Below are 14,768 nucleotides of genomic sequence, written 5' to 3'. Positions count from 1 at the left end.
TATATCTTTGCAAGAAATTAATTTCATCATTCAATATTCCAGGTATTCCTCAATTAACTTCTTTTTGATCATCACAAATCCTCATTTTAAGTTCTTTTTTCTTACTTTTTGAATAAAAATCATTTTTCTATCACTACCCTTCTAATGCGCAACATGGGTCAAAAATGACCCGTATTCATTTCCTATGTAATTTCAATCATGGTTGAGTGTTTCTTTGCTAAATCTATAAAAGAAATGTATTTTATCATTCATTTCTTCCAGGTATTCCTTAAATATCTTGTTTTTGATTGTCAAAAATCATTGTTCATTTTTTCTTTTTTACTTTATAAACAAACACAGTTTTTGTATGTTTACATCAATTTTACACACATGGGTCAAAAATGACCCATATTCATTTCCTATGTTATTTCAATCATGACTGAGTGTTTCTTCGCTGAATCTTTGAAAGAAATGTATTTTGTCATTTATTTATTCCAGGTATTCATTAAATATCTTGTTTTTGATTTTCTACAAATAATTGTTTATTTTTTCTTTCTTACTTTATAAACAAACACAGTTTCTACATCAATTTTACACACATGGGTCAAAAATGACCCATATAGAAATCTTTAATATTTGCAAATTTTTGCAAGTAGGAACATATTTACTGCAGACAACTGTTCATCTGCCACACATTTCACATCTTAACAAGGCTACTTTTGTATATTTCATGGATGCAAGTCTAATTATATTTAATATATTAGGCTATATATTTCATAATTTTTTATTTTTTGTCATAAAACAATGCAATTGGTCACCCTTTAAATCTGTCAGTGTTCCTGAAAAGTAACAGTTTTGGACATATACAACATGAGTCTAAAGTGACCTGAATGAGTTATTATTTTCTATATCTCATATATTACAATAAATTAATTTCATCATTCATGATTCCAGGTATTACTCAAACAAATCCTTATTTAAATATTTCCTTTCTTTTTGAATGAAATTTTTTTTGTGTCATTATCTTTCTAAAGGCCAAAGTATACTTTGCGTTTTATGCGTACGTGAGGGTCAGCATACAGATTTTTGTAACTTTTTATAATTTCCACCAGATTTCTGTAACTGTGTATGTGCAACCTGCACATACACATTTAAATTGTGTTCGACTGTGCGCAAAGTATACTTTCAGCTTTTTTTTTACTGTGATGTCATCATCCACCTCAGTTCTGTTGAGGACCAGCCGCTAACACTCTAGATAAAGAAAATCAAAAGCACAAGAATATTCAAATATTCAAATTCATATACACTTATTATATATTTTCACTGTTGGACAGAAACCTTGTTCAAAACTGTTACTTTTTAGGAACACTGATAGATGTAAAAGGTGACCAGTAGCATTGGTTTATGACAAAAAATAAATATTATGAAATATAATATATAGCCTATTATATGAAATATAATATGACTTTCATCCATCAAATATACAAAAGCAGCCATGTTGAGATGTGAAATGTGTGGCGGATGAATAGTTGTCTGCAGTAAATATGTTCCTACTTGCGAAAATTTGCAAAGGTTTCTAATATGGGTCATTTTTGACCCATGTGTGTAAAATTGATGTAGAAATACAAAAGTTATGATTTGTGAAAATCAAAAACAAGATATTTAAGGAATACCTGGAATAAATAAATGACAAATTACATTTTTTCAAAGATTCAGCGAAGAAACACTCAGTCATGATTGAAATAACATAGGAAATGAATACGGGTCATTTTTGACCCATGTGTGTAAAATTGATGTAGACATACAAAAACTGTGTTTGTTTATAAAGTAAGAAAGAAAAAATGAACATAATGATTTTTGACAATCAAAAACAAGATATTTAAGGAATACCTGAAATAAATGAATGATAAAATACATTTCTTTCAAAGATTCAGCAAAGAAACACTCAACCATGATTGAAATTACATAGGAAATGAATACGGGTCATTTTTGACCCATGTTGCGCATTAGAAGGGGTTTTCATAGCTTGCGCATCAAAGGGTTAAAGGGACACGCTCAAAAACGGCATGTTTTTGCTCACACCCAAATAGGGCAAATTTGACAAGCTATAATAAATGATCTGTGGGGTATTTTTAGCTGAAACCTCACAGACACATTCTGGTGACACCAGAGACTTATATTACATCTTGGGCATAATAGATCTCCTTTAAGTGAGAGTTAGATGAAAAAATAAAGGAAATGAGCATGTACAATTAAATATACAATTTCAACATAACTAAAAAAATCTTTAATATCTGCCAATAACCAATATGGTACAAATATTTTGTGCATCCCTTGTCAGAATAATATATTTAAAGGGTTAGTTTATCCAATTAATTACTCACTCGTGTCGTTCCACATCCATAAGACCTTTGTTCATCTTCAGGACATGAGCAAATATATTTTTAATGAAGTCTGAGAGGTTTCTGTCCCTTCATAGAGATCCAATGCAACTACCACTTTCAAGGTCCAGAAAAGTAGGAAAGACATTATTAAAGTAATCCATGTGACTCCAGTGGCTTAACCTCAGTTTCATGAAGCTACGAGAGTGCTTTGTTTGTGCAAAAAAATTAATTTACAAAATAATACTATCCAAAGCTAGTCTGGGTAAACCCAGCCTGATCTGCCGGCGATGTGATTTCGCTCGGCAACTCAGTCTGGAAACCCGTGCATTCATTTCTGCTGCCCTGTTACACTTTTGCGGAAACCAATCACAGACTGGCTTATCCACCATTCTCGCTATTGGCGGGTATAACACGATGATGATAGAGAAGCGACGGCAAGCAGCTTTCAAACTCTGATCTACCCGTCTCTCGCAAGACCGTCACTCCAAAATAACATTGCACAATCACAGTGACGCCGATTGTGTTAAGCATTTACCTTATCTGAGAGAAATGTAGCAGAGCATTGATCCGACAGTCTCTTCATAGGAAGATTACAAACGGCGATTGATGACACACAATGATTCTCTGCTGTTATTTTGGTGGTTTCCTTCACGATGTGAGTACAGGACTCTTTTACTTCAATGCCCCTTGATGGTAGACAATATTTTTATTATTTGCTCTATATGTTTCATCTCCCTGCTTCTTGAATCTCGTGCCGCCTGAGCTGACTGGAATTCTTTTTGGTTGTCATGACAATGACGTAGTTTAGGGCGGCTATATTCCGCGTTCATTTACACTGAACCAGAACAGTATCAGAGTCGCCTTTTAACCTCTCGACGATGCTGAATGACTTCTTTAGTTAGCAAACAAATGGGTACTGGGTGTAAATACCGATCAATTTCATGTTTTTTTGCACAACCTGCAAAAGTCGCTCGATGCCATTGCTGCTTCTGCAAACCGCGGATCAATGCTACAAACCTATACAAACTAACCCTGCGTCTCAATCAGCTCCTTAGTTCCCTAGGTCGTGAATCAGTATATCATGCAAGTGAATGTGGTTGATTCCCTGATCAGTGCCCAGACTACTGAACTAGGGAGCTAATTGAGACACAAGGTAAACCTGTCTGGAGTTTTCGCATTGCTCTGCAAAGTACGTCACCCGGATCGCTGATCTGATTGGTTGAAGGACTATCCAATTGCGTGACTAATGCTCGTTGATCAAGCCTCTTGTGCAGTAGGAAATACATAGCAAACTAATCCAAAGCATGTTCACGCAACAAAGTCAGCTCTCTCATGAACACAAAATGCATGTGTTGTGGTGCTCTTATGAACACACATTGCAGATCAATATTTTTGTAAATAAAGGTTAATTTTGTTTTTTTTGAGCAAACAAAGTACTTGTGTCGCTTCATAAAATTGAGGTTAAATCACTGGAGTCACATGGAGTACTTTAATGATGTCTTTACCTTTCTGGACCTTGAAAGTGATAATTGCATTGGATCTCTATGGAGGGACAGAAAGCTCTCAGATTTCATTAAAAAGATCTTCATTTGTGTTTCGAAGATGAAGGCCATACGGATGTCAAACAACACGAGGGTGGGTAATTAATGACAGAATTTTCATTTTTGGGTTAAATAACCATTTAATGCTGTATTTTAACAGACACAGATAAATTAGGGTGAATTCAGGTTAATGGGCCATTTTGCCTCAGTTTAACTGGAATCACATTATGTCTGCATTTATAGAGCATTAAAAAGATGTACTGTATCTATAGCTGTATCATGAACAGTGACCACCCTATTGGACAGTTTGCCTTTTCTTCTCTAGATACACAGCAGTATTTCTTCCCTGATAAAGAAGAGTGAAGGGCGTACATGTTGTGAATGAGTTATGAGAGAGAGAAAGAGAAAAGCAAAAAGAGGGAAAGCACCATAGGTTTAGAGCCAGTGCTGCAACAAACTCAAGGTTAATCATACCTTATAAAAAGAGTGAAAGAGGAAGGCAGGAAGTGGAAAGGGCCCCTCTCTTACACATTTACAGAATGTGATTTGGAAATCACTTGTTTCCCAAATCTCATTTCCAAATGTCCTTTGAACTTCCTTTGGCATACATGCAACTCAACAGTAAATGTAAAACTCAATGCAAAATACAATGGTGCTACATTTTACCAGAAGGCAACAGGGCATTTTGAAGATCCTGTTATCCAAAGTAACTTTTAATACACAAACCTACAACCTGTTAACTCAGACAATGTGATTTACCCAAGTACATACACCATCATTCAAACTTTGGGATCTGTAAGATTTTTATGTTTGTGAAAGAAGTTTCTAATACTCACCATTAAGGTTGTATTTATTTGATCAATAATACAGTAAAACAAAAATAAAATAAGAAATTTCCTTTTCTATTTTAATATATTTTAAAGAGTAATTTCTTCCTGTGATGGCAAAGCAGAATTGTCAGCATCATTACTTCAGTCTTCAGAAATCATTTTAATTTGCTGATTGGGTGCACAAGAAAAAATTCTTAATATTATGTTGGAAACAGTTGTGCTGCTTAATATTTTTGTGGAATTTTTTCAGGGTTCCTTAATGATTAGAGAGTTCAAATAAACAGCATCTTTACTGTCACTTTTAATCAATTTAATTCATCCTTGCTGAATAAAAGAATTTCTGAAAATAAAAATTATAAATAAAATAAAATCTTACTCATTGCCCTCATTGGAGTTTAGCTCCAACTTGCCTCAACTCACCTGCCTGGAAGTTCCCAGGGCTGCGTTTAAGTCCAATTATTCACAAGTGTACAGTATGTCTAAAAGTGGATTTAAAGCAACACCATGGAACATTTTCTCACGGTTCCCCCATGTGGTTGATAATCGCAATTGTCTGTTACCAGTGTCATAAATACTGTCGCTGTATAAGCTTCCCCATTGGCAGCGCAATACATGTGAATTTGTTGACAAAGCTGACGGAACCGGCGAATGCAGAACCTTGTTTGGAAACCATGTCCACCAACCAGGTAAAGTAGCCCATGTTACACTATGTTCTGCAAATATCATTACATAGTTTTATTTATTGTTACTCCAGAATTGAAAAGTACAATGACAAAAAGAATGGTAGTATGTTAGCCTAGTTTTTTAGCTCACATAGTTTGTATGTATAGTATTGTTTGCAAAGGGTGTAATTTGTTAGTCTGGCTATCACCAGACCAAGCTCAATTTAAAATTGAACATTGGTCTGGAGAGTCTGTATGGATTTCCTGCTGCACAAGAGGCGTGATCAACGAGCATTAGTCACGCTATTGGATAGTCCTTCAACCAATCAGATCAACGATCCGGGTGACGTACTTTGCAGAGCGATGCGAAAACTCCAGACAGGTTTACCGTGTGTCTCAATCAGCTCCCTAGTTCAGTAGTCAGCACTGATCAGGGAATCAGCCACATTCACTTGCATGATATACTGATTCACGACCTAGGGAACTAGCGAGCTGATTGAGACGCAGAGTTAGTTTGTATTGGTTTGAAGCATTGCTCAGCGGTTTGCAGGAGCAGCAATGGCATCGAGCGATTTTTGCAGGTTGTACAAAAAACATGAAAGTGAGTGATATTTACACCGCAATTTGTTTGCTAACTAAAGAAGTCATTCAGCATCGTCGAGAGTTTAAAAGGCGACTCTGATACTGTTCTGGTTCAGTGTAAATGAACGCGGAATATAACCGGCCTAAACTACGTCATTGTCATGACAACCAAAAAGAATTCCAGTCAGCTCAGGCGGCGCGAGATTCAAGAAGCAGGGAGACGAAACATATAGAGCAAAAAATAAAAATATTGTCTGCCATCAAGGGGCGTTGAAGTAAAAGAGTCATGTACTCACATCGTGAAGCAAACCACCAAAATAACAGCAGAGAATCATCGTGTGTCATTAATCGCCGTTTGTAATCTTCCTATGAAGAGACTATCGGATCAACGCTCTGCTACATTTCTCTCAGATAAGGTAAATGCTTAACACAATCGGCGTCACTGTGATTGTGCATTGTTATATTGAAGAGACGGGTAGATCAGATAGAGTTTGAAAACTGCTTGCCGTCGCTTCTCTATGGTCATCGTGTTATACCCGCCAATAGCGAGCAAGGTGGATAAGCCAGTCTGTGATTGGCTCCCGCAAAAGTGTAACGGAAGCAATAGAATTGAATGCACGGGTTTCCAGACTGAGTTGCCGAGCGAAATCAAATCGCCGGCAGATCAGGTTGGGTTTACCCAGACTAGTAATTTGTATAAATATAATAAAATGTTGTCCACATGGTTTTGAGACTTGCATATTAGATCGTTTCGTTCTTATAGTTAGCTGTTGGCTAACTCCATAGGCTACGAGTAAAATATGTGAAGTATGCGGTAAAGCAGGTCACACTCTTCCGCTGGCAGGGGATGGGCGGGGCTGTGTGCACCGACCCGAACACGAAACTTGCAGAGTGTGGTTGTAGCCGCTCAAGGTAGCCTGCTCAGGTAGCAGCGGCAGTAGAATTTGTCTGGTTAAGAGTTGTTCAACCACTGAAATAATTGTAGAGACATTATTTTAAGGTTGAAAAATTACATAGTGTTGCTTTAAACGCAGCCTAGTATGAGTAAGAGCTTGATTAGCTGGTTTAGGTCTGTTTAATAGGGGTTGAAGCTAAACTCTGCAGGACAGTGGTCCGCAGGAGTAGGATTGGACACCCTTGGTGTAATCAATAAACATCCTTTCAAGGTCCTGGAACAACAAATTATCAACCAATCAAAGCCCTGAAACTATCCTTCAACACTAACCTTAACCCTTAAAAGAAGCAGTGAGCACATTTACAAGCATGTTCTTAACCCCATTATGCTTAATAAGCTGACAATGTAAACACGTTAACACATTAGGTAATAAGCTTAAGCATGAACCAATCCACAAAGGTAGATTTATGCCCCTTACCCCAATTTCACCCAGCATTTAAACACGTTAACATATGTTCTGTCACTTATTGAAGAGTGCATGTGTGATACAGTATGTGACAGAAATGCATTCTTATACAGCCCATCTTGATAGAGCGAGTGTTCTGAAGTAATGGAGGAAGAAATATATTGTTCTTATCTCGTGCAGCCGAAGTAGAAGTGGTACATTCAAAATGCTGCATCTGTAGCATAAAAGTACATAATAATATGTGTCATGATCACCCGCTGAAGTGCCCTTGTTAGCCACTAGAGGGCACTCCACCCCGGATTGTCTCACTATCACGGACTCCATCTCCCATAATCCTTTGTCTCAGTCTCATCATTGTTCATTACACACAGCTGTCATCACTTATGTTGTTTGTGTCTATCTATTTTTACCCAGTTTGTTTCTGTCATCATCATGGAGGTTTTGTATTTTGTTACTTGCACTTCTGAGCATTTCTCTGGTTTTGTTTTCTTGTTTTTCTGGACAGATTTGTGTTATGACTTTTGCCTGGCTGTGTACGATTCTGGATATCCAAATAAAACTGCACTTGGATCAGAGACAAGTCTCAGCATCCGTGACAAAAACCTCCATCATCTTCAGATCCGGCAGCATGGTAATCCGGATCGTTCCCCCTACCTCTATGAAGGAGCGACTGCGTACGACATGAGAACTTGACTGCCCTATGTCAGCAGGGGATGCAGGTGGGTGGTCTGGCTCAGTAATTTTTTGACTTTACCTGGTGGGGCTAGAGTACAATGACTCTAAGCTGATTAAAATTTTTAATGACTGTTTGGACTACCCTTTGCCTTCATGGGAGATTCGAAGGATTGAGGAACTTTGGATTTTTCGGGCTTTATTGATTATCTTCAGTACCAAAGTCATATTGTTGTTCCTGGGCAGCTTGTGCCTATTCGCAACATGGCCGCCACATCAGAGCCTGTGTTCAAGATGGCTGAAGATCCAAAGCCATCAGCCAAAATGGTCACCATGCCAGAGTCTCCAGCCATCATGGACACCACACAGTTACCGGTCATGAACATCGCACATGAAGGACATTAAGGTGAGCTCTAGGCGTTTGAGACTGATTTCTAGCGTGGAGGACACTTCGTTGATGTGGATGCGAGCAGGTGGTGTTTCTGCTGTGGCCTCAAGCCCAAAGGTCTCAAGGGTGGTCACACTGTCCACTGGACTCCCCGTTACATTGATGGCCATGTCGTGTGTGTGTGTGTGTGGGCCCCAGAGACTGCTCTTATGACCAGGAATCCATTCCAGAATTTGCTCCAGCCTAGGATTCTGTTCCAGAATCTGCTTCTGCCCAAGACTCCACTCCAGAGCCCGCTCCAGCCCGTGAGTTCACTCCAGGACCCGATCCAGCCCGTGAGTCTGCTCTAGCCCAAGACTCTACTCCAGAGCCCACTCCAACCAATGAGCCCGCTCCAGAGCCCGTTTCAGCCCATGAGTCTAGTCCTAAGCCCACTCTAGTCAAGGAGCCTGCTCCAACCCATGAATCCGCTCCTGAGCCTGCTCCAGTTCATGAGTTTGCTTTAGAACCCACTCAAGCCCAGGAGTCTGCTCCAGTCCAAGACTCTACTCCAGAGCCCACTTCAACCAATGAGTCCAGAGTCCGCTTCAGCCCGTGAGTCCGGTCCTAAGCCCACTCTAGTCAAGGAGCCTACTCCAACCCTTGAATCCGCTCCTGAGCCTGCTCTAGTTCATGAATTTTGACTGTTCGGCGGTGACCAAGGAGGTCAGCCCTGAACTCCCTGGGTGCTTCTCAATATCCCTCCTCGTTTCCTCGCTCCTCCGTCCTCCATCCTATGACCCGGAAAACGATCAAGCTCAGCCATCTTGAAGGACATCTCAATTTTCTAATTGCACTGTGAGGAGGCGAGGAACGAGGAGTGAGGAGGCTTCCTGAGGAGTCATGAGCGAGGATACACCAGTGCATCCTTTGCGGAAGTCTTTCTCGTCAAGAAACCTGATGCACATATACATTCTCCTCCCCCTTCATATCTGTCACTATATTTTGCTTTACTTTTACAGTTAAATTAACATATCATTTCAATGGGGCATCTTGCTTTATTAATATTTATTATATATTTTTTTTTTTTTTAATAACCAAACTTTAACAACATGTGGGTAGATCCCTCGAGCGCAACTGATGATGCTTTGAAGTGACGCTAAAGGGAGTGAGGATATATCATATCACTTAATTAAATTCCTCCGTCCTCACATCTTTTCCTTGCGTCCTTCCCTTGCATCTTGAAGGGGTGGAGCTAAGACGCAAGGAAAGGAAACGAGGATGCTCAAATAAGAACTGAGAAGCACCCCCTGTTCACCTCGATACGACCACAGAGGTTGCATATGAACTTCCTGCTTGCTTCAATGTAACGACTGAGGTCGTTCCTGAACTTCCTGTTCTCAGAGGTTGTTTCTGAACTGTCTGCCTGCCTCAATATGACCAGAGAGGTCACTCTCTAGGCAATGCCTTGGAGGGCATTCTTGAGCTCCCTGTCTGTCCTGTTACTGCCCTAGTGGCCAACACTAACCTCTCTGTGTCTTATGTTTCAGTTTTGCCTAATCCGCTGTGTTGGTCTCTAGCTCCACCAGATCCGCCATGGGGGTCTTCAGTTCCGTCTGCATGGCTGTGGTGGTCATCTGTTCTGCCGTGGGGGTCTTCAAGTCCATCTGCACGGTTGTGGTTGGTCGTTCTGCTCCACCGTGGGGGTCTTCAAGCCTGTCTACGTTGCAGTGGTGGCAGCCTGCCCAGCCTTGGCCATCTGCTGAGCCTGCTCCACCCTGGCCACCTGCTCAGCTGGCTCCACCCTGGTCATCTGCTTTGCCTTCATTTCAAGTTCCCTTTCCCCTCCACAGACCTGGCCCACCATCCCTCTCCCTGATCCTCCTCCTCCCTTTTTTTTTTTCTTAAATGACCTCTTGCCTGGCTGTGTACAACGATTCTGGATATCCAAATAAAACTGCACTTGGATCTTAAACAAGTCTCAGAGCATCCGTGACAATGAGTCCGCAAGATTACTGCTGGACATGACATGTTGGTTTTCAATGCTTTATTTAACATCACAACTGACATAACAAATGGAATAACTTAGAGTCAGATATAAATGTTTACATTTTGATGTCAATACCGGGAAATAACCTGATTTATTTATAAAGTCTATTTTGGGTTATTGGTTTGTATGTAAACAATGGGTTATTTCAATAAGCTGCTTTTTACGAGTCTTCAGTGTAACACTGTACAAGTAAACATGCTCAGTGATGGGTTAATAGGAACATTGTTCAAGTTCCTAAGCCATTGTAGGTTAGGTATAGGGTAATAAGGTAAACCAGCTAATCCGTTGCATTTCTATCCCAAACCTAACCTTAAAATGTGATAAGAATTTTGCTCCAGGACCAAAAAGTACAAGTCCTACTTGACAACTCGTGCTTCATTTGGTTCCAACTTGATGACCATGATTTTGCTTAGCAGTTTTATATCTTCTGATGGTCCTGAAACAACATTCTTCAAACACAAGTGTCAAATTTATCTCTAACCTTAACCCTATAAGTACCCTATAAACAAAGAGAAATTACAAGTTGAGAATGTGACTTTTTATCATAACCATGACAACTGATGAGAGTCAAGACATTTTGTCAATTGCTTGGTTGCTTCACCCACTCTGAAATCTCATTGATCTACAGTCCTGGGCAGCGTTTCCCAAAAGCATCGTAAGCTCTCCAGTAGTGGCACTGGAGCTACGATTAACTTAGGCTTGCATGCTTTTGGGAAATGCTACCCTGTTCGGGATTGGCTGTGATTGTGTCAAGTTGTGAAGTAGTTTTGCATTCAAACTGAAAATTTGTTGCATCACCCCTAGTTGGGACTCCAGGCCTAACTCTATGCCAAACATCGAAATGCTTCTAGGAGCACAAGGATGGTGATCCAGCCCAGATCTAGCCATTTCACCAAAAGACATTAGACTCACATTAAACAGTCACTGGAGTGTGCATATGTTCCAGCTGTGTTGAAAAGTTTAAGCTAGGTGCTTGGCATGATTGTGCTCTGCCTAATGGACTGAAGAAAGTGTTTTGTGGGCTCCAGCAGCCCTGAGCCAAGACTGACTGATAGGGCTGTTTTCCAGCGCTGCCGCTAAATGAACGCCATGCTCTCTCATTAGATTAGTGGGTAGAGAGGGGGTCGTATCACTCACAGACAGCGCTCACACGATCTGGCTCATTAGATCTACTGTCTGGGCTTCCCCTTATCTGTTGCTGGAATCAAGCCACCAAAACCCGAAAACAGGGTGGCAATTCTGCTATGCTTTTATTCCACCTCATTATTTTTTCCCCCTTAACTCTTCACAAAACCTTCAGGGTTCTACTTTACAATTCTATTTTATGCTCTCACCTTCCTCTACTCTTTGGATATGCTGTCCTCTCATCGACCTCATCCTTAACTTCTCTCTCTCTCACAAGACCATGTCACATTTTGACTTCCCGTGCTTGACTTTGTCTCTGATCCACTCATTAGTGATGAACGCCGCTCTCTCACCTGTCTCTGTGCTGTGTGAGAGGATTTCGATAACCGTGACAAAGAGCTCAGCTAGTACACCCACTCACAGCCAGAAACCCGTTTACACCCACCCAACCAGCAAATCAAACACATCCACATAATGAGTGTGTGCATACACAGACACTCACAGAAACAAATGCTGGTCTCTGCAGTGCTTCTAGCGCTTCCTGCAGTACCTTATATTTTTGAGTTTACAAAGAGAGATGGACAGCACAGCTTTGAGACATAACTAAATCTAATAAAACGAGAAGGATGCAGCCAGATGAGAAAGTAAAAAATAAGACATGAAACCAGAAAGAGATAAAATGACAGTGAAGAGATGAGATGAGCTGCAATGAAAGAGAACAGAACAGGTGTGCTGAAACAAGAAAGAAGAAAAGAGGCAAAGCAAGACAAGATAAAATGAGATGGGACAAGAGGAGAAGAGACAAAATGAAAATGAAAGAAGAAAATAGGAGAAGAGATGAGACAAACCAAGAAAGTACAGCTTAGTAGAAAAGAAATGAGACCAGAATGAGATTAAAAAAGATGAGAAGAAAAGAAATTAGATGAGATGTGAAAAGAAGAGACTAAATGAGACAAAACAAGACTAGAAAGAAGAAAAATTGAGATGAGAAAAGAAAAGAAACAGGACGGAACAGAAGAGATGAAACAAAACTGGACAAAAAATGAAAAAATATAAAAGCATAAGAGATGAAAACGGTGCAAAAACAGAAGAGAAACAAAAAACAAAATGAAATGAAAGAGAGGAAGACAATTGATGAGACAAAACAAAAACAAAAAAAAAAGATGAGAAGCAAATAAATGAGACGAGGTGAGAGAAGAAACCAGATGAAACAAAACAAAACAAAAAATAAGAGATGAGATGAGGGGGGAAAAGAAAGAGATGAGAAGAAATGAGACAAAATAAGGTGGAAAAAGGCTGGATGAGAGAAAAAGAGACTAGATGAGACAAAACAAGTAAGGAGAAGACAAAAAAGAGATGAGATGAAAAGGGAAGAGAAAGGACAAAACAAAAGAGATGGAACAAAAAAGATGAAGGAAACAAACAAGAAGATGAGAACAGAAGAGGCTAGTTGAAAGAAGAGAAGAGAAGAGAAGAGAAGAGAAGAGAAGAGAAGAGAAGAGAAGAGAAGAGAAGAGAAGAGAAGAGAAGAGAAGAGAAGAGTTATCGCCCTTCACTCTTATCAATACAGTGACTCACTCTCCATTTAAGTTTCTGCTCATCACTCATTCCTTAAGCGAATCAAGAGAGGGCAGGTACAGAACAGAGGTACGGAGGGGGAGGAAGGAGGAGAAAATGAGCTGTGGAGGGAGTATGCCGCAAACTAATGAGAGACTGCAGGGGGGAAGAGAGTGAAAGAGACTTGAAAGAAAGTGAGAAAACGAGCAATAGGAAATGATCGGATGAGAATCACAATAATAGAAGGATGAAGATAGAATGGAGGACAATAGAGAGAGCAGATGAGGCTGCTGCACATGGCAGGACCCATAATAGACTTTGAGAGTCATAATTATGCTGTAATGGTGAACTGTGCACCATTGTGACACTCTTGTACTGGAGAGGACGGCAACATATACGGTTCATTTATCACTCTAATGTATATGCATACATTCGCACTAAAATAGAAGCTCAAGCTACAGGTTGTGATAATAACCACAGTTGTTTGGCAGAATGTTCTGTAATATTAAACCCAAGATCATATATCACTTCCTGCTACAACGACAAGGAAATGTGACAGTGTATATATTTAAACTGTGTAAAATTTCATGTTAATACTGTTCTGCATCTTTGATGCTTAAAGTCTCTTTCATTATATCATTATGCAAGGCTCTTTATGATGGCTCTCTGTTTACTAAATCCCGCACAGCCCATACAGAATGACTCATATGCATCATCCACATACTTTATTTATTTCTAAAAAATTGAGCCATCATGCTGAAAACACCCCCCTGGCAGCCACAAACAATGGCATACACTAAGGGAATGAGTCACTAACGCAACACACACACAAGCCAAAAACAAGCTAACTATTAATTGTCACACAGTTGCATTTTAAGACTTTTTGTAAGAAAATACGCAAGTTTAAAACTCAGTTTAGGGACCCTGATGCAACTCATGGGCATGACGTACAGCAAAACAGCTAGTAAGAAATGAGACACAGATACAAACACACCCTATATACAGCAACAGTTTAGTCAGGTCCCACTCAAACCCACATGATGCTGTCCATTAGTGTGACAAAATCACCAGGAGATAAGATTTACGCTCTTGAATCCATCATGCACTTGAATAACCATTAAAACATCACCTTACCTTGAATCTGCCATCAGAGGCTCTCAGAACTGAGTAAACACAGCAGTGCTGCATGAAACGACTGGTTCAACACGAGTGAGGAGAGAACGGCTCAGTGAAATAGAGGGAGAGAGAGAGAGAGAGAGAGAGGGGGGGAGAATAAAACAGTGGAGGGAGGGAAAAGGATGAGAGAATGTGAGTGAATCGTGATGAGAGAGAGATGTGTGTAAGAATCCAGGTAGTAGTTGTAGTAGTTGCTATGGCATTGAATATGTTCTGGCTCTCTATGATGGGCTTGTGAGGAGGTGCGGATTATTTCTCAGATGTAAAATTAAACAGAGCCACAAAAGCCAACCTTACAGAAGATTTATGGCACAGGCGCTCTCATATACAAGGCTAGAAATGCATAAGGCAGACAGCTCCTCCAGTGAATTTTCTATTTAAATGCATTCACAATTGAACAGATTTACGGCAGCTTATAAGGCCCTTGTATCAAAGGTGACTCTAATGCTTCTACTTTGGTTCTGTGTTAATTAGAGAAGCAC

At 39.9% G+C, this 14,768-nt stretch overlaps 1 protein-coding gene and 1 long non-coding RNA gene across 2 annotated transcripts in view; one reads left to right on the top strand and one right to left on the bottom strand.

The window, feature by feature from the left end:
* rap1gap2a (RAP1 GTPase activating protein 2a) overlaps positions 1-14,346 on the bottom strand; it is a 107,860-nt gene extending 93,514 nt beyond the window's left edge. The window contains exon 1 of the mRNA XM_048159734.1: positions 14,245-14,346. Within this exon, the coding sequence (XP_048015691.1) occupies positions 14,245-14,258 (14 nt within the window). The 5' untranslated portion in view covers positions 14,259-14,346. The remainder of the gene's footprint in view (positions 1-14,244) is intronic.
* Positions 4,926-10,275, top strand: LOC125248118. Its single transcript, XR_007180245.1, has 3 exons — positions 4,926-5,420; positions 7,845-8,058; positions 9,959-10,275. It is a non-coding gene; the product is annotated as an uncharacterized LOC125248118 (long non-coding RNA).
* Positions 14,347-14,768: the final 422 nt, after the last annotated feature.

The sequence above is a fragment of the Megalobrama amblycephala genome, linkage group LG16 (genome assembly GCF_018812025.1).
Source record: "Megalobrama amblycephala isolate DHTTF-2021 linkage group LG16, ASM1881202v1, whole genome shotgun sequence".
In the NCBI taxonomy this organism is placed as follows: Eukaryota; Metazoa; Chordata; class Actinopteri; order Cypriniformes; family Xenocyprididae; genus Megalobrama; species Megalobrama amblycephala.
This window is presented reverse-complemented; position numbering and strand designations above follow the sequence as displayed.